This window comes from Artemia franciscana, chromosome 3 (genome assembly GCF_032884065.1).
Source record: "Artemia franciscana chromosome 3, ASM3288406v1, whole genome shotgun sequence".
Taxonomy (NCBI): domain Eukaryota; kingdom Metazoa; phylum Arthropoda; class Branchiopoda; order Anostraca; family Artemiidae; genus Artemia; species Artemia franciscana.
The window spans coordinates 7,138,969-7,165,735 of NC_088865.1; the positions used below are offsets into that span (position 1 = coordinate 7,138,969).

The 26,767-nt window shown below is 36.2% G+C and overlaps 1 protein-coding gene across 1 annotated transcript in view; it reads right to left on the minus strand.

Annotated features, from left to right (window-relative positions):
• Positions 1-1,738: 1,738 nt before the first annotated feature.
• Positions 1,739-26,767, minus strand: part of LOC136024823 (cGMP-specific 3',5'-cyclic phosphodiesterase-like) — a gene marked incomplete at its 5' end in the record, with an annotated part of 114,109 nt that continues 89,080 nt past the window's right edge. The window contains 3 exons of the mRNA XM_065700303.1: positions 1,739-6,203; positions 19,056-19,200; positions 23,322-23,405. Of these exons, the coding sequence (XP_065556375.1) occupies positions 5,911-6,203; positions 19,056-19,200; positions 23,322-23,405 (522 nt within the window). The remainder of the gene's footprint in view (positions 6,204-19,055; positions 19,201-23,321; positions 23,406-26,767) is intronic.

A 26,767-nucleotide genomic window follows, 5' to 3' on the forward strand; every position in this document is an offset into this window, starting at 1 on the left:
GCGCCTCAGGAAAAGTTAAACTTCCTAAAATGTCCGCACCAACAGAGCCATTGAAGACTGTATGACGTTACAGATGGGACACCGGGACACAAATGACGACCGGGACATAGGGACACAACTACAACAGGGACGTCGGAAGGGCAAAGGAGGGGATATATAAATGACGACGGGGACACAGGGAATATTCGATTAGTAATCACCATCAACAAAGCTCATCAACAAATCACCATCAACAGAAAAATGCGGTATAGATTTGAATACGGATTGTTTTCCCATGTACGACTATATGTTGCATGTTCAAGAGTCGGTAAACCTGACAATCTATTTATATGCACAGAAAATGGGACAGCAAAGAATGTTCTATATTCGCAAGTTTTACGTAGTTAAAAACATATCTATATCTATCTATATTCACAGGTGGGACACAGTGACACAACTAACAATGGCGCGTAATTAATATGGCGCGTAACGACTTACGCGAGTGACAGACCCAGACAGGTATCCGATACTTCTGCATGAATGATTCTATGATTCTATCTTAAGCAATTTTCAGTTATTAAAATCCTAAAAAATAAAATGAAAAGTTTCAAGCATAGTAGATATCGTTATTAGAAATAGTCTTGCTTTAATAGTCAAATATCTTTAAAAACGGTTCAATATGAAAATACAGCAAATTGTCTCAAATTTTCGGCGGTTAGAAGATAAGCGACAATAAGAATCCATACATAGAAGCCTTTCGCGTCCCAAGTGCTTGGGCTGGGCTCCCGGTATACCCTTTAAATACCTAATTTATGCATTAGAATGTGTTATAACTACTGCTATGAAGTCATTCATATAAGTAAGTAAAGCGCTAAAAGCCCTACTGGCAATACAAAATAATCCCCCCTGTGCCCCCGGCATCCCCGTTGTAGTTGTGTCCCGGTTGTCATTTATATTCCCTGTGTTCCAGTCGTGATTTGTGTCCCGGTGTCCCAGTCTGTAATTTCTCTTTGAGTGTCCCGGTCTTCATTTATATTCCCTATGTCCCGGTCGTCATTTGTGTCCTGGTGTCCCGGTCTGTAATTTTATCAGTTGACAAACATGACGTCAGTCGAAAAACAACTTCATGACGACATACAGCTCAATCCTTATAATGACGTCAGTCGACACACAAACATGACGTCAGTCGACAGACACACAAAGAAACAACTTATTTTTATATATACAGATACAACAAAGAAAGACACAAATCACAAAAATCTACTTCTGTCCTCAATTGCCAACCTGAGAAATCGTTCTAAATTTTTAACAAATTGTAACACTTTTAAAATTATCTTCCTCGCTTAATGAACGACCATTCCAAACACTAAAACTACTTTTTCCCCAACAGTCAACCTAAGTTTCCTATTTAATTAGAAATCCTCTAATCAGTTCAATAGTTTATGTAACTTGTGACATGAATCTGTGTCAACATTGACATCTGTGTCACATCCAGTGTCAACATTGGGGCTTCCTTCTTATCCATAAATGTTTCTAGGTTCTATATATAAATACTTAAATAACTTAGATAATAGGGTACAACCCTGCTGTTTTCCTGTCTTGTATTTTTTACTGGCCTAGACAAATTCACACCAACCCTAACCACTAATTTCGCTGCTCTATGTGAAAAATGAGAATGTGCAAAACCGAGATACAGTTGCAGGAAAAGCTATAGAGGAAAATGAAAGAGTTTGAGATACCTTGGATGTGAAGGAAGGTTTGTTTTGAGCATTTAACCTTCGATTATATGTCAGTCTTTCTGATTTAGAAAAACAGCATTTGGTTGAGTTTCTTTGAAAAATCAAATTTTTGATATTTTTAGAATAAAGGTACACCGAGTCTTATTAGTCTACCAACACAACCTGGCCCTGTTTCTTTTCTATTAATTACACATAATGCTGTATAGCACTATTAACTTCAATGAGTTATTACTTTTATTTTTATTTGAAAACCGGACGATATTAAGGAGCCAGTGTATGCAAATAATATATAATTCACCTCAGTACAAGAATAAGCATAAACTTCCGTCTTAAAGACCTATCGAGAAAATACTATAGTATACTCTGCTATCTTATAGTACCAGGGGGGGGATAATAATGATATCTGATTATTTTAATTTGTTGTGCGATAACTCACACAACCTTATATATCTTAAAAAAAAACACACAGGAATACAGGAATTCAATTCTTTACAAAAAATGACCGTCGTGTATAATTATATAGTTTTTAGCAGCAGCAGATGTCAAAAAAAAAAAAAAAAAAAAAATCCTGGTTGAGAAAGCTTAGAAAATAAACTAAAAACAAATGGCACCACACAGCTTAAGGGTATTGCTTGTTTCGTTTCATAGACCAAAGAGGAAATACAGACAAAAATGTGGTGCTAACCCAATTACTTCATAATTTCGAAACAGAGGAAAAAGAATGACAGAAATTTCCTATTTTCATGTATGAAGCAGGCCTAATATGGCTCCAGGTGGCAAACAGTGTCCTAGTTTTGATGTTCAATTTAAGGGAGAATTGAAAGGGAGTAGTCAATCGGGACTAGTCCCAGTTAAAGATAGAAATTGGGCCACAATTAGTAATAAGGAAAAAGTTAAAGAACGATGGGTGGAACATTTTGAAAATGTGCTAAACCGAGATACAGTTGCAGGAAAAGATATAGATGAAAATGAGAAAGTTTGTAATACCTTGGATGTGAAGGAAGATCTGTTTAGTGAGGAATAATTAGCGACAGTACTAAAAGGATTAAAAAATAATAAGGCTCAAGGTGCTGATAGTGTGATAAATGAGTCTCTTAAATATGGTGGCTCTGAGGTTAGGAATAAGCTACTGAAGATTATGAACATGATTTTTGAAAAAGGGGATGTACCTAATGATTTTAGGAAAACCATAATTAAGCCACTGTACAAGAAAGGTGACAAGAGTGAGTGGCGTAATCATCGAGGCATTCTTCTGGTCTCTGTAGGTTGCAAATTACTGAGCAATATGATACTTTTAGACTTGGAGATGCTGTAGACAAAGTTTTAAGGGAAGAACAGTGTGGTTTTAGGAAAGGTAGAGGATGTGTCGACCAAGTTTTCGCTCTTAGGTTAATAATTGAGAAGTCCCTTCGTTGTCAAACACCTTTGGTCCTCAGTTTCATCGATTATGAGCAAGATTTCGATTCTGTTGATAGAAGAGCGTTAGCAAAGGTCGTATCCTTATATGGTATAATAAGAAAATACATTAAAGTGATTTGTGCTATGTACGAGAATAATACTGCTGCGATTAAGGTAGGAAATGAGGTTAGCAACTGGTTTTGTATTAAATCAGGAGTTAAGCATGGTTGTGTTCTATCCCCTTTTATATGGATCATTTTGATGGATTTCGTCTTAAAGAGCACAGGAAAGGCAATTTGAGACCACGGAATCAAATGGGAAGGAAAAACGCTCCTGGACGTAGATTATGCTGATGATTTAAGCATATTAGATGAAAGTGTGAGCAAAATGAATTAATTTTTAGAGGTTTTGAAAGTTCAGGTTGCTAAAATAGGCTTGAAAATTAATGAGAAGATTAAGTCACTAAGGCTAGGAATAAGTGAAGATGAAAAGGTGACGTTGGGTAACGAAAAGATTAATCAGGTTGGCAGTTTCACTTACCTTGGTAGTATTATTGGTAAAGACGGTGGGAGCAGTGAAGATGTTAAAAGTAGAATAGCTAAGGCTCAGGGTGTTTTTTCACAGTTAAAAAAAGTTTGGAAGAATAGAAAGATAAGCCTGCAAACCAAGATTAGAAGCTACAGTGATGAGATTGGTCAAATATGGCTCTGAAGCATGGGTGCTCTGAAAAGCAGATGAAAATTTACTAGATGTTTTCCAGACAAATTGCCTACGGATTGTTCTGGGTACACGGCTGACTGACCGTATTTCAAACAGTAGGTTGTACGAAAAATGTGGTTCAATCCCGCTTTCTAGGGCTATAATGAAAGAAAGGTTGAGATGGCTAGGCCACGTTCTGCGGATGAAGGATGACAGATTGCCGAAGATTGTCTTTTTTGGCCAACTGTCTGGGGCTACACGGAAAGCATGTCGTCCTTGTCTGGGTTGGGAGGATGTCATAAATTTAGATTTAAAGGAAATGGAAACTTCCTGGGAGGGTGTAAAGAGGGAGGCCTTGAATAGATTAGGCTGGAGGAGGAGCATGGGTAGTTGTGTTGGCCTCAGGCGGCTTCGTGCTGCAGTGAGTTATTATTATTATTATTATTATTAGTAGTAGTAGTAGTAGTAGTAGTAGTAGTAGTTCTTCGTACTCTATGACTGTATTATTCGTACAAGGAAGATTAACTGGAGACCGCGTCACAAAACGAATTATAAGCTTTATGTAAACTATTTGGTTTAAACTCTTTATTATACATTCATCTATATTAACGCTAAAATAAATTATTTTTGCAGAAATTATCTTAACGATACACACAATAAGCTATTTTTCAAAACTTCCCATAACTTTTTGTTATCCTAGACAGAATAACCAAAACACAACAATTATTAAGTAAAACGAAACTTTAAATACTTATTTATTAAGCTATATTTTAATATTTAAATTAAATCAGATATCCAATACTTAAATTAAGCATAATACAATGAAATAGAATTCAACAAATATAAGCTAAAATAAATAGTTAAATATATATATATATATAAAACACAGATAAAATTAAAATTGGTTGACAATTCTTTATTTAAACTTTCTAGGGATTACGGTCTAAATTAAAAAGATATTCTTGATGCTACCAAAATTATTTATGGATATATTTCTGCTAATAACTAAAAATCCGTTCTCTAAAAACAAGGTTTTGGTTCTGAAGTTTGGAAAGGCACGGAGCCATGAAATCAATTCAGGGTTCTCCGATCATGCATAATTAAAACCCATGCTTCACTCTGATTTCAATAAGCATAATTTTTCCCATCATTTGTGAAATGTTAGAGGGTTAACAACAGTTTTACGGCGATTTAAAGTGCTTCCATGAAAACTTAAAATTTGGGCCCAAGAATTGAATAGATATAGACCCCCCCTCACGCTAGCTCCATTTTCGTTATTTTCGTACCTTATGTTTTTCGTTCTTTGAGTTAGGGTTGAAAAAAGTAAAAGAAGCAACAGTTATCCCCATTTTTTCATGTGTATATAGGGAAACTATTATGCAATTTATGCTACTTCGTTTATTTTTCGGAGCACCAATATTAGCCTTCCACATCCCCTAGATACCTTTAAATTTCTTATGCGCTAAAATTTCCAAAGCACTGCCCAGATTTTAGATCAAAGCGCACCCGACCCGAGTATCGAAGAACGGACTTCATTTAGACCGATCCTGGACCTCAGAAGCCCTTCAATACTGGTACTATGTTTGGAAAAAAGCAAATAACTGAGGAGTGAGAAGCGTCATTTTCGTTATTTTCGTACCTTATGTTTTTCGTTCTTTGAGTTAGGGTTGAAAAAAGTAAAAGAAGCAACAGTTATCCCCATTTTTTCATGTGTATATAGGGAAACTATTATGCAATTTAAGCTACTTCGTTTATTTTTCGGAGCACCAATATTAGCCTTCCACATCCCCTAGATACCTTTAAATTTCTTATGCGCTAAAATTTCCAAAGCACTGCCCAGATTTTAGATCAAAGCGCACCCGACCCGAGTATCGAAGAACGGACTTCATTTAGACCGATCCTGGACCTCAGAAGCCCTTCAATACTGGTACTATGTTTGGAAAAAAGCAAATAACTGAGGAGTGAGAAGCGTCACCGGTCCAATGACCCCCCTTATTCGTGCTTCAGTCACGCACACCGGATGTCCAATTTCAATTTATGAGCTTTCCACATATAATCGTCTTGGATGTAAGTTTATCCATCGTAAAAAAAAGCGTTAACTTATTATGCACATTTTTGAGTTACTTTTCTTAATAAGCGGTTTAAGGGCTGGATGCTGGTTGCTCAGACTGAATGATCGGAGGCTACTCGGTCTTATTTCAGGTTCTTCATTTTCACTGAGATCATTAGGAGAACTTGGCGCCGACGAAGACTTACTGCCATGTTTTGATCGTCTTGATCTGTCATTTTCTGGGAGTTGTAGCTGGGATTTATTAATGGAAGACTCACTTGTTGTGCGTGGCTTCAGCTCTGTTACCACTAGTGGGAGCTGGGTTAATTCCGAACTACCTGAAACAGATATGTATTGATTTTAATATATGAGCAGTTTGGTATAATTGCGGTGCTCCCCCGATGTCATAAAAGGTTTCTGCAAAACCCATATCATAAAGTTTGTCCGGCTCATGCGAGAATTTCAGCTTTTCGACTTTACAGCAACTTGGCTGACTTTCTCGGAAAAACTTAATGATGTTGAATTTCTGCCCAACTACAAAAAATAGACAAAACTTATATACAGAAAGTGGTTTGTAACTTTTTGGACATCTTTCTTGACGTCGTGAAAACCCTGTATCAAAGCATACCTAGCTCATGTTAGGTATGACGCCTCTTAATTACAAATAATTTTATCTGAGTTGTGTTGATAAAACTTGGTGGCTTGTGATCAATATTTCAAAATCTAAAGCTTAATGCGTTATTGGTGTCACTGAAAGTGAATTATATTACAAATATTCTCTTTCCATTTATTACAGCATTGAAATGAAAGACACATTAAACTATTCAAATTTGACTCAATTTTATCTATTGTAAAAATAATTTTACTTTTTCAATTCTATTTATTCAATTAGAATTACACCTTTAACCTCCCTTCTTATAGCATATTAAACGCCAAATGCATATTAAATGCGTTCAATACCTTGTGGCAATTAAATGTAACTCTTTGTACTATAAAAATACTATATTCAGATGCCTGTGCCTACTGGCACAGAAACTTAGCTCACTACGCCATTGCTCGCGTGGGCAGTTCTGACAAACAAAAAGCTGAACGTAATCGATGAAATCAGGTTCTAATCCGTGTTTTTAGCTTGTTGTTAGAATAGGTTCCGAGCATAACTGACTTGTAAATCACTGACTTCATTTTGAGTGCAGGAACCGTCTAATAAAAAAAGAAGGTAAAACCAGGGTACGTTAAAATCGTCCCAAATCACAAAAGATGCAATGAAAAAGCAATGGCTAAATTATGTTTCAAGTCTCTCAGTTTTGTTTGCAGCTGGTGTTTGTAATTTATTCGGTCCTTACAATATATTAAATAAAAAAAAATAAGTTTTTTTAAATGAAAGTAAGGAGCGACATTAAAACTTAAAACGAACAGAAATTACTCCGTATATGAAAGGGGCTTTTCCTCCTCGACACCCCGCTCCTTACGCTAAAGTTTTTTATTGTTTTGAAAAGTAGAGCTGCGAGAAAGAATCAAACTTTAGCGCAAGGAGCGGGGTGTCGAGGAGGAAAAGCCCCTTTCATATACGGAGTAATTTCTGTTCGTTTTAAGTTTCAATGTCGCTCCTTACTTTCATTTAAAAAAACTTATTTTTTTTAATTTAATTTCTGAAAGTTTTTGAATTAATACATGTCTGATTTTGGCTCCCCGTACATAAATTACTAAAATGAAATTTGCATATTAATTCTTTAGCCAATAATTAATTTTGGCTAAATGGCTTTCTCTTAGTTTTGATCAGACGATTTTGAGAAATAAGGGGTGGGGAAGGAGGTCTAGTTGCCCTCCAATTTTTCGGTTACTCAAAAAGGCAACTAGATCTTTTAATTTTTAACGAACGTTTTTATTAGTAATAAAAACGTAACTTGAGAATTAACTTACGTAACAAACGTACATAACTTACGTAACTTACGTTACGTTTCATCCCAATTCTTTAAGAATGACCCCTGAATCAGAAAGGCCGTAGAATAAATAGTTGAAATTATTTAAAAACTTTTTAGCATAAAGAGCGAAGTATTTATCTCCTCCTAAATACCTCGCTCGTTATGCTAAAGTATTTTTAGAACCCTTCATATGCTTAATAATCTCTGTTCGTTTTAAGTTTTAATGCTTCTCCTTACTTTCAATTGAAAAAACTTTTTCATGTTTATATTTTCATTGTTTTTTTTATAGTAATGCTAGAAAGTCCTGCGCCCTTTTCATTGAATTTCTCTTCCCCCATGAAATACTCCTCCAAGGAAAGATCCTCCCATATAGCCCCCTCCCCTGAACCCCACACCCAAACCAAAAAAATCCCCCTGATAACGTCGGTACACTTCCCAGTAACCATTACTGTATGTAAATATTGGTCAAAGTTTGTAACTTGCAGCCCCTCCCCCAGGGACTGTGGGGGTTAAGTCATCCCCAAAGACATAGTTATTATGGTTTTCGACTATGCGGAACAAAATGGCTATCTCAAAATTTTGATTTGTTGATTTTGGGAAAAAAATGAGCGTGGGAGGGGGCCTAGGTGCCCTCCAATTTTTTTGGTCACTTAAAAAGGGCACTAAAAAATACGAAATTCCACATTTTTGTAGATTGGACCTTGGAATTTTTTCTATAGGGTTCTCTGATACGCTGAATACGATGGTGTAATTTTCGTTAAGATCCTATGACTTTTAGGGGGTGTTACCCCCTATTTTCCAAAATAAGGCAAATTTTCTCAGGCTCGTAACTTTTCATGACAAAGACTAAATTTGATGAAATTTATATATTTAAAATCAGCATAAAAATCCGATTCTTTTGATATATCTTTTAGTATCGAAATTCCGTTTTTTAGAGTTTCGTTTACTATTGAGCCGGGTCGCTCCTTACTACAGTTCGTTACCACGAACTGTTTGATATGATATTAAAACTATTTAAATCAGGTATTTAGGTTTTTGTTGTCCTAGACTTTCAGATAGGACGATCATATGGGTTGTCAGCACTATTTTAAGGTGTTTGAGTAGTGGGAGTGCTGGATTCCAGCTCTGGTTGTTGGGCAGGGGCTTGAGTTCTGGTGTCACTGTAAGTAAGTTGCCAGAGAATGCAGGAAATGCTTAATATCACAAATCAACACTGTTATTTTCTCAAGTGTCTCTTACTAAAAATTTGCCTTTGTATCTTGTATTTGAAGCAAATCTGTAAGTTTAATTTCTTAATCTTAATATATATTTTACGCACACGCTTCTTTCGTTTATCTCAAGCTCAATCCAAAATTAGGATGAGTCAAGTGGTTGAGTATCTTTTCATGCTACTGATAGCTTATTTTTTCATCTGACCGTTTAATATGGTTAAAATGTGAAAACGTGAAATAGTTCTTAACTTTATATTTTACGGTATTTCAATAAAAATAATAATTTAAATAAAATTCAGTATTTAATTGGTCCCCCACCCCCTTCCTAAAATAAGAAATTCAATCCTGATGCATTGTCCCTATTTGTGGGCCACCCTCCTTTTTCGCGCTACGACATATTTATAAAATATCACGCACAGGAAAAGACTATAGGTTTTTCCTTAGCTGGATCTAGTAAGCAATAAACCAGAGGGAATCAGGCAGTGGAGTCACTAAAATACCAAATCATGCTACAGAGAAGCAACTTTTCAAAAGATAAGTGTTTTATATCATCTACTAGCTGTTGGGGTGGTGCTTCGTGCCACCCCAACACTTAGTTGGTGGGGGCGCTTCCCCCCCAAGCCCCCCCGCGCGCGCAAGTCTTTTCGCGCCATATTAGTTAAGCGCCAGTGTAGTTGTGTCCCTGTGTCCCACCTGTGAATATAGATATATATATATATATATATATATATATATATATATATATATATATATATATATATATATATATATATATATATATATATATATATATATTTTTAACTACGTAAAACTTGCGAATGTACAACATTCTTGGCTGTCCCATTGTCTGTGCATATTAATAGATTGTCAGGTTTACCGACTCTTGAACATGCAACATATAATTGTCCATGGGAAAAACAATCTGTATTCAGATCTATACCTCATTATTCTAATGATTGCCCTTGAGCTTTGTTGATGGTGATTGCTAATCGAACATTCCCTGTGTCCCTGTCGTCATTTATATATCCCCCTGTGCCCCCCGGCGTCCCCATTGTTGTTATTTCCCTATGTCCCGGTCGTCATTTGTGTCCCGGTGTCCCAGTCTGTAATTTCTCTTTGAATGTCGCGGTCGTCATTTATATTCCCTGTGTCGCGGTGTCCCGGTCGTCATTTGTGTTCCCGTGTCCCGGTCTGTAATTTCTCTTTGAGTGTCCTGGTCGTCATTGATATTCCCTGTGTCCCGGTCGTCATTTGTGTCCCGGTGCTTTGTTGATGGTGATTGCTAATCGAACATTCCTTGTGTCCCGGTCGCTTTCTCTTTGAGTGTCCCGGTCGTCATTTATATTCCCTATGTCTCGGTGTCCCGGTCGTCATTTGGGTCCCGATGTCCCGGTGTGTAATTTCGTCAATCAACAAACATGACGTCAGTCGACACACAAACATGACGTCACTCGACACACACACACACACACAGACAACTTATTTTTATATATATATAGATTGTCAAAAAATACTTATTTTATGTCATCTTGTAGTTTTTGTCAAATATTAGCCCTAGATAGCCCTGTTCTTTTCCAATAAACCATTAAACATCTCCTATGACGTTTAAATGCCCCACTGGTGGTGACAGAAAAAAAAAACAAAGCAGGAGAACAAAAATAAGAGACACATCACTTATTCCCATACGAAAAAATGATTTTCTATGTTTCTCGAAGTATATCACTTTAACCTAAGCCGCTATTTAGAGTAACTGGAAGCACCTACGTTAAAAAAAGGAGGAACACCAGTCCATGTGAAAAAAAGTGATTTTCCTCGTTGCTCAAGATGGGGAACAGTAATGCTCTTGAACAGGGTTTTCTAATTTTTTGACTCCAATGGTGCTATTTTCATTTTGACCCAATCAAACAGTTCGTGGTAACGAACTGTGGTAAGGAGCGACCCGGCTCAATAGTAAACGAAACTCTAAAATACGGAATTTTGATGCTAAAAGATACATCAAAAGAATCGAATTTTCATGCTGATTCTAATATATAAGTTTCATTAAATTTAGTCTTTGTCATCAAAAGTTACGAGCCTGAGAAAATTTGCCTTATTTTGGAAAATAGGGGAAAACATCCCCTAAAAGTCATAGAATCTTAACGAAAATCACACCGTCGCATTCGGCGTATCAGAGAACCCTACAGCGAAAATTTCAAGCTCCTATCTACAAAAATGTGGAATTTCGTATTTTTTGCCAGAAGACAAATCACGGGTGCGTGTTTATTTGTTTTTTTTTTTGTTTTTTTCCCAGGGGTCATCGTATCGACCAAGTGGTCCTAGAGTGTCGCAAGAGGGCTCATTCTAACGCAAATGAAAAGTTCTAGTGCCCTTTTTAAGTGACCAAAAAAATTGGAGGGCACCTAGGCCCCCTCCCACGCTCATTTTTTTCCAAAGTCAACGGATCAAAATTTTGAGATAGCCATTTTGTTCCACATAGTCGAAAACCATAATAAATATGTCTTTGAGAATGACTTACTCCCCCACAATCCCTGGGGGAGGGGCTGCAAGTTACAAACTTTGACCAGTGTTTACATATAGTAATGGTTATTGGGAAGTGTACAGACGTTTTCAGGGGGATATTTTTGGTTTGGGGGTGGGGTTGAGGGGAGAGTGGGATATGTGGGAGGATCTTTCCGGAGGAATATGTCATGGGGGAAGAAAAATTCAATGAAAAGGGTGCAGGATTTTCTAGCATTAATATAAAAGAAGTGAAAAAATAAACATGAAAAGTTTTTTCAATTGAAAGTAAGGAGTAGCATTGAAACTTAAAACGAACAGATATTATTACGCATATGAGGGGTTCTAAAAATACTTTAGCAAAAAGAGAGAGGTATTTAGCAGGAGATAAATACCTCGCTCTTTATGCTAAAGTATTTTTAGTAATTTCAACTATTTATTCTACGGCCTTTTTGATTCAGGGGTCATTCTTAAAGCATTGGGACAAAACTTACGATTTAGTGTAAAGAGCGAGGTATTAAAGAGGGTACAAACCCTCTCGTATACATAATAAAAATATAAGAATATAAAAGTTTGTTACGTAAGTTAATTCTTAAGTCACGCATATTTTTTACTAATAAAAACGTTCGTTAAAAATTAAAATTTCTAGTTGCCTTTTTAAGTAGCCAAATAATTGGAGGGCAACTAGGCCTCCTTCCCCACCCCTTATTTCTCAAAATCGTCTGATCAAAACTAAGAGAAAGCCATTTAGCCAAAATAAAGAATTAATATATAAATTTCATTTTAATAATTTATGTGCGGAGAGCCAAAATCAAACATACATTAATTCAAAAATGTTCAGAAATTAAATAGAAAAAAAATTAAATAAAAAAAACTAATTTTTTTAACTGAAAGTAAGGAGTAACATTAAAACTTAAAACGGAAAGAAATTACTCCGTATATGAAATGAATTGTCCCCTCCGCAATCCCTCGCTTTTTACGCTAAAGTTTGACTCTTTGCCACAATTCTACTTTTTAAAACAATTAAAAGCTTTAGCGTAAATAGCGAGGCGTTGAGGAGGGAACAGCCCCTTTCATATACGGAGCAATTTCTGTTCGTTTTAAGTTTTACTGTCGCTCCTTACTTTCAGTTGAAAAAAACTTGTTTTTTTATTTAATCTCTTATTAAATCCCCAGGTTAGGCTTGCTCAAGCAGCAGATCTTCTCTCAATTGTAACAAGAGATCAAGGACAGCACGAATCAAACGGATGAGAACAGATTTTTTTTTTTTTCATGAAATAATTATAAGGCCACTACAAGACCACGAAACAATCTCCAAGAAACTCAATGCCAAACTGTAAGACCAAGAGGCTCAACTATGGTAAGGAATTCTACGTAGATTTCTAAGCACCGCTTTGCATAAGTATGTGAAAGAGAATTTTGGATGAAGTTTAAATTCAGCTGGGGTTGCCAGTTGACCCCATCTGGATACAGATACAGTATTGAGTAGACGGTTTGTCCATCTAAGATGAATAATTTCTAAGACCACACTGCTTTTCTATTTACGAAAAATTGTGCAAAGAAAAAACTGTTTTAACTTAGACAAAGCAGTGAAGAAAGACAAAATATAAAAACTAGACCTTAACTAAAAAATTAAAATACTCCGAATATTGTTCACTGCTTTGTCGAAATCAAGCCCGTTTTTTCTTTGCTAAATTTTTCGTCAATCTAAAATAAAGGCTCTGAGAGATTGAGGGAGGGTCTGAAGACCAAGATCACCTTCCTGAGATGTGAACAGATCGCCTGGGCCACTTTTTCCTACGGTTTAGACACATTTTTGATTTGAGAGGTTCAATTCTTCAATGATAGAGAATATAGAAAACTTCGTGGGATGACAGGGTCGGGGTCTTTGGTATATTCACATTAAAAAGTGACGCAAAAACAAAAACAAAAAAGAAAACAACAACTTATTAATCATCCTGACTTTCGTTATACATTTTTACAAAACTATGTATAAAAGTCTTCGCTAACCGCTGGTGGGCATAGCGTACCGGTTGAAGTTTGTCAACAGGCACTGCAACCCTGCGCGGGAGTCGTTTTGTTGTGGATTGAGGGGGGAAGGGTTTTGGATTGGGTAGATCAAAGATTTTCTTCCAAAATCCATGCAGAGTTTCTCTCTTCTTTTTTCCAGAGTTTGTATTTTAAACTTTGTCAGCAGCTCTTCATACGACATTTCTGCCTGCTTCGAAACTATCATTAGTGTCCTTTTCTGAACTCTTTCGAGCCTGGCGCTTTGCTCAGCCGTCAGTCCAAAATGCCATACAGGAGCTGCATATTCCATAATTGGGTGAATAAAAGATGTAAATATTCAGAGGAGGTGATCTGGAGGGGCGCTATGTTTTGACATAAGCTTGAGCATCTGCAGCCCAGCATTACCCCTTTTTACTAGACTAGTTGTGTTTGCTTCCCATTTTAAATCACTGGTAATAACTCCCTAGAGTTTAATCTTACTGAATTTAAGGGAGTCAGAGATAGTTGGTAGGAAATTAGGTTCAGAAGAATTTAAAACTGAAATAGTTAAAATAGAAGATTTACTGTCATTTACTGTCATATTTGAAACGGCAGCTTTAGTCTTCACATTATCAATTAAAATTTTAGCTTTGCTACATTCATTTGCTTCACAAATTTCTCCAAGGGTAGGGTCATCAGCATATTTCCAATGGACTTCACAATCATTAGGAGTATTATTAATCATAACTAGAAAAAGAATAGGACCCAGGATGGTACCTTGAGGTACACCACAAAAAACTGGCTCAGGTTCAGAGAAAGACTTCTTATATTTTAAAATTCGGGACCTATTTATTAAAAAACTCTGAATGATTTTCACTCCAGCAGGGTTCACTCTAAAATAAATCAAAAGCTTAGAAATTAAAGTGTTATGATCAATCAGATCGAAACCCCTTTTAAAATCAATTGTTATTAAGTTTAGCCATTTACCAGGCTCATCAACATGCTTAAAAATAAAATGTAAAAGACTTACTAGATAATGGGATGTTGATGTATTCTTTCTGTTTCCGTACTGATGAGGATCAAGGAGGGGTTCAACTTCGGCTTTTAGCCAATTTGCTACAAATCTTTCGTACATTTTGCTGAACAAGGGGTCAAAGTGATTGGTCTCACGCCGTCGAAATTAATCTCAGTATCTTTTTTAGGAAATGCAGTAATATACCCCGTTTTCCATATCTCTGGGTAAAATGAAGAAGTTGAAATGCAATTAAAAATTTGCGTTAGTGGCTTAGTCAATTTTTCAGGAAATGGTTTTATAAGTTCAATTGGAATATCAATGGGAGTTATACTAGGTCGTTTAAGTTTCTTTATTTTACTAAAAACTTGATCCTCAGAAATAGTAGGTAAAGGTATGTCATCATGTGGTATTTTCTGATATTCTTGGGTCGTTTTATTTACATCAAGAGGCGGCAAAGATTGGATTATTCTGGCCAAATTACCATTTAACTAGTTAGCAACTTGTTCATCATTAGAATCTGAAAAAAATCAACACCACTAGGGGATTTTCCACAAATTCATTGTATTTCCTTATACCACATGCTAGGCTTTGATTCAAAAAGGTTATCAATTTTTTTTGTGGTAATACTCAGCTACAGTTTTTCTTGTCATTTTACGTATTTTTTTACGGAGCATATTAGCATTTCCTATTTTCCCTTCTTTTCTTAGTTGAATTTTATACCGAATCAAATCTTTAGTTTCTTGGGTTACGAAAGGACAATCTGTGTTGCACCGCTTGGAAGTTTTCCCAGGAAGCATTCTTCATATTTGTTTCTTAATTTATCTTGCAGAAATTTAGCTTTTTCATCGGAGGACTCTAAAACTGCTACCTCATCCCAGGACTCCGATGTAATCCAATTTCCAAATTCCAAGAGACCCCTGTCCGAAAGAGGTCGGTAGGAAACTTTATCAACTACATATTTTACTTTATACGAAGGTAGTGGAGCCCACTTTATCATGTAGTGGTAGCTACCACCAAGGGGAGGTAGGTCTTGAGGTTCATTATAGTATTCTGATAAAATTTGTGCAAATTACATCGAGTTTAGTATTACCTTTAGCAGTCGGGAACTTTACTATATGCTTGAGTCCTTGACCTCTGAGGAAGCTTTTAATTCTTAGATCGTTCTTATCACCAGTAACGCAAATTCCAACATTCGGGTACTTAGAAGTAATAAAATCAACACACAAATCTAACTTTTCAGCAAAGACCTTTTTTGGGAAAGATGCCATACTGGGTGAGCAATAAAACACTCCAATAACAATACTAGTTACAGATTTCGGAAGATTTTTTGGTCGAATCATAATCCAAATCATTTCATCATCATCATCAATATGGAGAATCTGTAGTAGCCGCGGCACCAACTGCTCACGTACGAAACACGCTACGCCGCCACCTTTTTTACCTAACGGATGAGTCTGATGTCTTAGTTTAAATAATTGTTTGTAACCTTGTATTTTAGGATGTTCAGGGTTTATGTACTTCTGTAACTGTAATAATATCAGCTCTGGTTGCTTGAATATAACCCTCAAGTTCACCCATTTTATGAACGTCGAGACTTTCCGCATTTAAATTTGAAAGAGAAGGAAAATGAAAATGTGATTGAGGGACTTCTTTTTCAACAACTTTAGGTTTGTTTACTTTTGTCAGTTTTGAAAAGGTCTTTTTAGGCGGGAGAAAAACTTCAGGCTCATCTAATGCAATAACTAGGCTATCTAATTCACCAAGAAGGGCTGCAAAACGGTTACGAGACGGAAACGGTGACAAAGGAGCAGAAAATATATTAGCGTTCGTCCCACTATTTTAAGTTTTGGAAACTCTGCATGGAGCTAATACGCGTGGATCATTCTTCTTGCTATTTGAAAATTTCGAAAAAGTTTATGCCAGGGCATGGTGGGAAAAGGTGGGGAACAGTACGTATGGAAGGGGGAGGGAAATCAAAAGGAGACACTAAAGTAGGGGTATTTAGGGAGGGGACTTTGGGGATTGAATTATGGTGATTGAAAGCTTGGCAGAGATTGGAAACTATTTTTTGCCTGATATTCGCAAGGTTGTCGCTGACACCAGTAAGCGTGTTCATCAGGGAGCGATAATGGCGTGCTCGTTGGTGCGCGCCCACTTTTTTTCCGAAAGTCGGGAGTGACATGAGCGAAAACACATTCTCTGTTGGTACAAGTTAAAACACTACACAAATCTACGTGGTAAAACTGCAATCATTTTTGTTGCAACATTTTGATCTGAAATCTAAGCATATATGCAAAAACCAACAGTTTTTCTTCAGTCTGCAAAACCATCATTCAAAGAACCGGCAAAGCGTGTTGTATTTACGAGTGGTACTGTCTGTTTTACCGTCTTACGTTCTTACGTCACTTTTCTCTACGAGCGCCGGAGGAGGTGCATTTGCACTAGCTATCCCGCTTTCTGGGGCTATAATGAAAGAAAGGTTGAGATGGCTAGGCCACGTTCTACGGATGAAGGATGACAGATTACCGAAGATTGTCCTTTTTGGCCAACCGTCTGGGGCTACACGGAAAGCAGGTCGTCCTTGTCTGGGTTGGGAGGATGTCACAAATAAAGATTTAAAGGAAATGGGAACTTCCTGGGAGGGTGTAAAGAGGGAGGCTTTAAATAGATTAGGCTGGAGGAGGAGCGTGCGTAGCTGTGTTGGCATCAGGCGGCTTGGTGCTGCAGTGAGTTATTAGTAGTAGTAGTAGTAGTAATATCTCTGTCCGTTTGCGTTGACTGGGTAACTTGGTCACGGGAGGTTTGCGAAGGGTCACAAGGGCGGGTTTCGATAGCAACCGAGAGTTCTTGTTTCAGCTGGGCTATAAGAAAGTCTTTAACCTCCAAATGACCTGTCAACACTGTAATTTGATTGTTCTTTTCCTCCATTTCTGACAGAAACGTTGAGTGCCTTGTCCGGATTTCTAGATTTTCTGCTTGACTTGCCGATAAACTTGCTTCCAGGGTCTTAATTTTCTCACTTAGATGGATTGTTTCGAGTTCACAGTTGGGAATGTCTACACTTATTGCAGACGGCTTAGTCCCTTTCGGTAGTCCAGAGTTGGTTTTAGGTCCCGTAGTAATTTCTAGTGCAGAGGTGCCAATTCCACTTCCTCTTACAGGTCTCTTCGCACTAGGCTTTTGTGGGGGTTGAGATGCTTGCGAATTCGGAGTCACGGGAATTTTTTTCGCAAGACAGTCCATGCATAGCCATTAGCCGGAATGGTCCTTTAGCCTGATTTGGGTGCATTTATTAACGCCTGCGTGGTACCCGCGGCCGCATCCTGACACGCATTGGACAGAATTTGTGGTTACCAGCAGTAGGCTCTCGGGACAATAGTTTTTTGGTTTCGACATATCACAATAGTTGCTTTGGGACTCGAGTCAAGCATTGGCAATACTGGACAGGGAGAGTCAAGCAGTGGCAACACTGAAGGAATGAAAGAATTACTCAATTTCAGTTTAAGTAAGGCACATGCCCAATCTTGATTGCAATTCACCTCAGTCAATTAGATGTTTTCACAAGGTTCTTATCATAAGACATAATCATAGAGCGATTTAACTATATTTTAGCAATAATAAGCAAGGGAAGCGTAGTTTCTTGCTACCTGATCCCCGCAGTTTAAGGGAGAAACCATTCCCGGCAGGTACAAAGTCCCTTGCGACAAAAAACTCCCCCCTTCTGATCGCTTATTAATAAAATTGAAATATATTCAAGTTCATTAGTCCTTGTATGAAAAATCTCATTACTTAATAAATCACTAAGTCCCAAGAGAATTTGCACTCAAATATCAAAACTATCAATTAGCCAACAAATGAAAAGAATCCGATTATGAATGAAGTTTCAATAAATGCCTGTAGGGAAATCACACAGCTTGAGCTTACTGTGTTAATAGGTTATATCCAAAATAAGGTGTTTACCAAACGAACTCTCAAATAAGACTGTTCGTTATAGAATAGTAGCAAGAAAATTCTTGCTAAGGATGGCAATGTTAAAGAGAGTAAAATTTACTTAGCACTATGACCTTTTATATTTTTTTTTCACATTTCTTGTTGTGGTTTTCATGATAGTTTGTCAATACTGGCCTATGCTACTATTTATTATTGGTCATAATTCTGTCCTAATGAATATTCTGCCTCATCATATGAATGAATAAAATAAGTTAACTGAATCTAAAAGCGTAATACAATAAAAATGATTTCTGGGTAAACAAGGGACCCAGATTTAAGATTGGATCTTTTTTTTCAGTTTTTGAAGCTCAATTTTTTTTTTCTCATAAGTAACCGATTGCTGAAAGAATAAGTAACCAATTTTGTTTGAGTTTTGTGATATCTTTACTATCTGATATTGTTTAAATGGTATTGAAAATGTTTTCGTCTTTTATAATTGGTAGGTTATTACCAAATTTTTGTAATTACCAAACATGCTCTTATTGTTCTTTTTTAAATAACATGTGATGCAACATTATTTTGCGGAGAAATAAAAAAAAATAGTTAATGAAACAAAAGCAAACTTACGGGACTCAATTGGCTTATCGATGGTATCATGATCAATCCAAGTGAGACCCATGTCAACCAGCTCTGCTAATTTCATCCAATTCTCTCTGTTTTCTGCACAATGCTGATACAAGGGCTTGACCCAAGGAAAAGACTCGGATAAAGCCTAATAAAAAACAGAAAAAGGTTATGAATACAGTTGACAAGGAAGGTAGAAAGGAAAGTATATACATTCCATTTTATAAAATATGTACATAAAGAATGTATGTTTTTATAAATTATGTATAAACAGTATCTCCATTCCATTTTATAAAATATGACCAAAAAGTGTGCACATTCCATTTTATGAAGTATGAACATTCTCTGGCATTTGTTTTCAATTTACGAAAAAAGGATATGAATATTTCAAATTTTGATGTCCTAAGTGCTGAAGACCAGATTCAGCCAACTACTTTACTTTATGCAAATTTGACAAAAATTTAATCAATCATGTCATTGAGCATTGCCGAAAAATTCTTCAGGATCCAAATTAAGCTATACAATTTTAATCTTCATTAAAATAGGTTAGTGGTTGTTGTCAAAAAAGCAAGAGCAAATTACCATCAAAATTAATTTTATAAATATGAATTACCACAGAGAAGACAGAAAATAATAAATAAAAAAATATATATATAGTTAAAATAAGGAATTATCACATTCCGATTCCAGAAGGGGTAAATACATCTAATGTAAAAGGGATGGCAACAATATCAATGTTGCCCAAAAAAGCAGCTTTAACACATTACTTATCTTAGACTATTTATGATAACCAATAGCTAGCAACTATTTATTTAAAGACAAAAGTTTTTAATATAGTTTGACTGTGAATCTATGTATACGAAAAGAATTTAATGTATGTATGGCTGTCTGTTTTTTTTTTTTTTTTTTTTTTTTTTTGCATACGTTACTAAGCTGTTCATCCGACCACTAAAAAGTCTTATTGATTTATTATTAAACTTTTGTGAGGGTCTTAGATCTAAAATCCGTCCACACCCTTTGGTTAGTTAACTATGAATTTTGCCACGTAACACACTTCCACATTATAGAAGCTCTTTATAGCGAAACCTCAGAATTTCGTATTCAGTAACATTTTTCAAAATTAAAGATACTATTGCTATTTGACGTGTAGAAAAATTTTCAGTGGGGGAGGGGGAGTAATTTTCTGGGGGAGAAGTCCACAAAAGGATTTTCTATATTAAAACAAATTCGATTAGCATGTATTTTCTGACTCTTTGCATATGTCATCAAAATAAATCAATTAGGTATTTTATATAAATGTAGGGTAAATGTAGTTGTATTCGTCTATGATTATCTCAATTATGGAAAGCCTGACGTTTGAAAAAATCGATGTTCACCTTACTGGGGAAAATTTCCCTTGTAGGTGGAAATTTTGCTGAAGGATTGTGGTCTCAAGGGAGAAATTCTCCGGTGGAAATTTGAAATACTTTTAAATTTAAACGTGCGGTCTTTATTAGTACGTAGAATAATTTTTTGGGGAAAAGGGGAGGAAGGAAAACTCGGGGGAAATCTTTCTCCGGGATTTTCCTCGCTGGATTTCCTTTGAATTTCGTTTCTTTTAAGATCATTGCAACGCGTAACGGGGACGCTAATTCTTTTTGATAAACTGGACAAGAATGAAATTCATGGAAAGGCTCTTAGTTTGATAAGACCATGCCTATCATCATCATTTTTCCGCTTGGAAATTTAGGGTTTCATTGGGGATTCTTACTTCGACCGATACTTCTTTTCATTTATATAAATTACCTTTCAAGTTGCTTGTCTTCAAATGATAAATTGCCACTATTATTTTCCAGATGACAAAGCAATTAGTTTTAAGTCGAAGGATGAAGAAGACTTTCAACTGTCGTTGGAAATTGTTGCTCTGTACGTATATATCCTTTTTAGTCCGCTATATTTTCTCTGTTTTTTTTTTCATCTTCTGGTGTTTTCATGACACTCTCTTGGAAGGGAATTGGCCCAAGCAATGTCCACAGGATCCTTTAAAGCCACAGCTCCCGTAAGCAATTGGCGGCCTTTTTCAAAAGGGCATTAACAATTGTTAGTTTTTGTTTTTCAGAGGCCCTTTTTCTTGCAATGATTCCTCAAGTCTATCTAGCTCCTTTGTTTTTAAAGAGATGTCAATTAGGTTTACCTCCGCTTCTTTCTCTTGGTCTTGGACACTTCGTTCAGAAGCTTGATCAAGTGTTTGGAAGCTACCTTGAAATGCCTTTGCGCCCTTTGATGGAGCCCTTGTCTTTCTGAAAAGGTGACTTTCTGAGAATCTAACACAAACTCAATCTGCTCACCCACAATAGTGTCCTGCAAATAGTTGTCCAAGTTCTCAAGCAAATGGTAGAAGTTTCATCAGCAGAAATGAGAATGTCGGGTTTCAAAAGTCTCGCCAAAATAGTGAGAAGTAAGTTTTTCATATCAACATGAAAAGCATGCACAAGGGTTCGTTTTTCTGAAATCCTGCTTCAATTTCGTAAGAAGCTCAGACGATGAACACAAGAATTCGAATTCTGCAAGCATATATTTCTTCTTAAAGGAATTTGCTAACGACGTGACATTCTTCAAAAGTATTTTTCCATGGAAAGTAATGCGAAAAATGCTTAAAGGACACTGGCCAATCACTCAGCAGACAGTAGGATCCAACGTCAACTACCTTGTTGAGACGTGCTGGATGAAACTATTGTATGGGACATCTTTCTTTTTCCAGAATTCTTGAAAATCATTGTATCTTGCAGCGCAGTCAAGGAAAATTCCTCGTGATAAAAACAAAGTTGGATGACTCCTCTCGTAGTTACTGGACCTCTTTCATGAATGCGTTGTGCACAACCTGAATCTTACACGTTCTAGTACTCGTAAACTCTTTTGAAAACTCTTAATTCTTCATTACATTCATTTGCAATCATACCTAGTAACTTTTGACCCATTACTGTCACTGTAACTCTCCTAGGTCTTGCATTTAATGTCGTCCCCTGTTTATTTTGTAAAATCCTAATACCCCATGAACTACCACTTCACTTTTCAAAAGAATGTTGTAAATTGGGTCAATGTTCAAATTTTTTGTATCTCTATATATTGAAATATTGGTATATACTTTTTTTTATTTCAATAGCCTTCCACGCCCACTAAATGAAACCTTTATCATTAGAAGTGGCCGTTGTTTCATCGAATTGTACAAAATGGTCAGGATGGTAGAAAATGTGTTCAGCCATAACCTAAATGAAGGTTTCAGGAGGCTTGCTCAATTGCAGAGCTTTTGCTATTGAGTTGCGATGCTCAGTAAATCTTTCCTTAAATTATTGGTGAGTACAGCCAATGTGAAACTTTCCACATGAACAAGGAATACTGTAAGCCCTGATTCAAATGCTTCCCTGAATTTAGGAAACTGCTCAATGGTCAAATTGATTGAAAATATGTATCAGTGTTACATTTCTGTAAAATTTGTTTAAATTTTTCCCCTAGACCCGATAAATAATGTAAAGAGATATAAATTTTAGACAATTTCAATTCCGAAGACTGTGAAACTATAATTATTTTAATATTGGGTTTAGTATGTCTGTTTTATATTATTTCGTTTGTGAGTTTAATTGGATAAATCATTGCAAAATAAAAAGTTCATTAAATGCAATAATTCTGAATCCAGAAATTTCTAGGAACAAATTCTAAAAGCCCTATCCACTAATGAAATTAAAACACCTCTCTTCACCGAATTAGGGTGGCACGAGTGAAAATTCATATATCCATCGCCGTACGTAGGTTTTCTGTATATGAAAAAAAAAGCAAATGGATATCTCTTTTAATTAATAAGATCTAAGGAAAAGGTTGCTTGTTATTTTCTTCAAACTCCACAGTAAAATTTATATTTATATCAAAACTATTTTAATCTTTACAGAAAAGGCCAAAGGTTTCAAAATCGTGTTTCTAAATACAAACTACGTTATCCCTGAATTTGTCCCAGAAACAAGGGGAAAGTCTAAAACTAAACTATGGGCAAGGAAAAAGTCTAAAACTAGAAATGAAAATTAAATTTTATTCGATGTTGTATTGACCTGTTTTTGAATTGTCAAATTTTGAGCCTTTAAAACCCAAATAATAACGCAAAACCTGATTGGTTACTTTCTGTGAAATTTTAAGCCTAAGAACAAAGAAGAACAGTTTTTAAGTCAAAAGATTCTTCAAAAGTAAAGTCTCTGTGTAACTATACAGGGGTAATATAGGGGTATATATAGGGGTAATAACCTTATATAGGGGTAAGCAAATGGCGTCGATGAAGCCAATTTGCATCTTTGGAAGATCATCTTTCTTGTCTCTGTTAAGCATATCCTAGAAAAAGAAAATATATTTAAACAAAAATACGATCTAAGATTACAATGGCTATACATGATGTTTAACAAAAAAAAAGAGAAAAAAAAATGAATAAAAACAATCAAGTAATTGAGGGTATTTTTAGTCAGTGAAAAAAAAAAAAAAAAAAAAACACTCTCGTTTACTTGGCTATTTTTTAATTATATTTTTTTATACTGTTTCGTCTTATTTTCCAAGTGCTTGGAAAAAAAATTGAAGGTCATTTTAAGAATAAATAAGCGAGTAGACTTCTTTAAGGTATCTAAACATTCGAATATGGATGCATAAATCTATCTGTGGCAGTACAAACCGACAAATAGTGCAAATATCAATATATATATATATATATATATATATATATATATATATATATATATATATATATATATATATATATATATATATATATATATATATATATATATATATCTATATATATATAAAAATAAGTTATCTGTCTGTGTGTCTGTCTGTGGATCAGGTGACGTCATGTTTCTGTGTTGACTGACGTCATGAAATTAGTTGTCGTCATTTTTGCTTTGACGGTGACGTCATTCAAGGTATTTAAGACATATGTTCACGTAGAAATCTATTAATGTTTAAGTTTACAATGATTGATGAACTTACCATGGCAAAAGCCGATGAAGATGCTCAAAGAGTCTATGCCAAAAAACTTGCTGCTGATAGAGAAAGTCAGAAAAGAAAGCGTGCCGAGGAATCAAAAGAACAGCAAGGAAACAGGCTTGAGGCTGATAGAGAAAGAAAGAACAGAAAGCGTGCCGAGGAATCAAAAGAACAGCAAGGAAACAGGCTTGAGGCTGATAGAGAAAGAAAGAACAGAAAGCGTGCCGAGGAATCAAAAGAACAGCAAGGAAACAGGCTTGAGGCTGATAGAGAAAAAAAGAACAGAAAGCGTGCCGAGGAACTACCAGAGCAACGCGGAAGCAGACTTGCTGCTAAAAGAGAAAGTGAAAAAAGAAGGCGTGCCGAGGAATTACAAGAACAGCAAGAAATCAGGCTTGCTGCTGATAGAGAAAGTAAGAAAAGAAAGCGTGCCGAGGAATCACAAGAACAGCAAGAAATCAGGCTTGCTGCTGATAGAGAAAGTAAGAAAAGAAAGCGTGCCGAGGAATCAGAGCAACCTGAAAGTTATCGCCTGGCATTCAGGTACAACCCAGTCGATGATTATAGCTTGAGTAGATGTGTTCAAATCGGGACAATGTCTAAAATTTGTCCCTATTGCAAGGCCTTGAAATTCAATGGTGAAACAATTGGAATGTGTTGCGCCTCAGGAAAAGTTAAACTTCCTCTATTGGCTGCACCACCAGAGCCATTGAAGACGAATGAATGCTTGCCTGAAAAATTCTAATTTATGGGCACACGTAAAAATATTAAAATTAACTACAAATATGCGTGTCCGATTGCAAAACGATGACTCTGGTCAAACATTTTCAGATCAATTGCTGACAATTGGAAACGGAAAGCTCCCAGTAGACTCAATTTCAGGACGTATACAACTACCTGCTGATTTCTGTAATTTAGTGACGTCCAAAAATGAATTGATTGAAAAAGTATTTCCGAATATTCTAATCTATATATATAAAAATAAGTTGTCTGTCTGTCTGTGGATCAGGTGACGTCATGTTTCTGTGTTGACTGACGTCATGAAATTAGTTGTCGTCATTTTTGCTTTGACGGTGACGTCATTCAAGATATTTAACACATATGTTCACGTAGAAATCTATTAATGTTTAAGTTTACAATGACTGATGAACTTACCATGGCAAAAGCCGATGAAGATGCTCAAAGAGTCTATGCCAAAAAACTTGCTGCTGATAGAGAAAGTCAGAAAAGAAAGCGTGCCGAGGAATCAAAAGAACAGCAAGGAAACAGGTTTGAGGCTGATAGAGAAAGAAAGAACAGAAAGCGTGCCGAGGAATCAAAAGAACAGCAAGGAAACAGGCTTGAAGCTAATAGAGAAAGAAAGAACAGAAAGCGTGCCGAGGAATCAAAATAACAGAAAGGAAACAGGCTTGAGGCTGATAGAGAAAAAAAGAACAGAAAGCGTGCCGAGGAACTACCAGAGCAACGCGGAAGCAGACTTGCTGCTAAAAGAGAAAGTGAAAAAAGAAGGCGTGCCGAGGAATTACAAGAACAGCAAGAAATCAGGCTTGCTGCTGATAGAGAAAGTAAGAAAAGAAAGCGTGCCGAGGAATCACAAGAACAGCAAGAAATCAGGCTTGCTGCTGATAGAGAAAGTAAGAAAAGAAAGCGTGCCGAGGAATCAGAGCAACCTGAAAGTTATCGCCTGGCATTCAGATACAACCCAGTCGATGATTATAGCTTGAGTAGATGTGTTCAAATCGGGACAATGTCTAAAATTTGTCCCTATTGCAAGGCCTTGAAATTCAATGGTGAAACAATGGGAATGTGTTGCGCCTCAGGAAAAGTTAAACTTCCTCTATTGGCTGCACCACCAGAGCCATTGAAGACGAATGAATGCTTGCCTGAAAAATTCTAATTTATGGGCACACGTAAAAATATTAAAATTAACTACAAATATGCGTGTCCGAATGCAAAACGATGACTCTTGTCAAACATTTTCAGATCAATTGCTGGCAATTGGAAACGGAAAGCTCCCAGTAGACTCAATTTCAGGACGTATACAACTACCTGCTGATTTCTGTAATTTAGTGACGTCCAAAAATGAATTGATTGAAAAAGTATTTCCGAATATTCTAAAAAATTATAAAAATAATAAATGGCTAAGTGAAAGAGTGATTCTCGCACCCAAAAATATAGACGTCCACGAAATCAACAATATTGTTTTGACCAAGATTCGAGACCAGGCAGTCCTTTACAAGTCAGTCGACACAGTTTTGGAACCAAATGAAGCGGTTAATTATCCATCTGAATTTTTAAATTCCATAGATCCTTCAGGGTTTCCACCACACGTGCTACAACTAAAAATAGGCGTACCAATAATACTTTTAAGAAATATCAACCCACCAAAGCTTTGCAATGGCACGCGACTTGCCGTAAAAAAAAACAATGGAAAACCTAATAGAGGCCACAATCTTGACAGGGCCTTATGAGGGTGAGGCTGTTCTTATTCCTCGCATTCCCATGATTCCAACGGATCTGCTTTTTCAATTTAAAAGATTGCAATTCCCAATTCGATTAGTATTTGCAATCACCATTAACAAAGCTCAAGGTCAATCATTAGAAAAATGTGGTATAGATCTTAATACTGATTGTTTTTCCCATGGACAATTGTACGTTGCATGTTCGAGGGTCGGTAAACCTGACAATGTATTTATATGCAGCGACAATTGGACAGC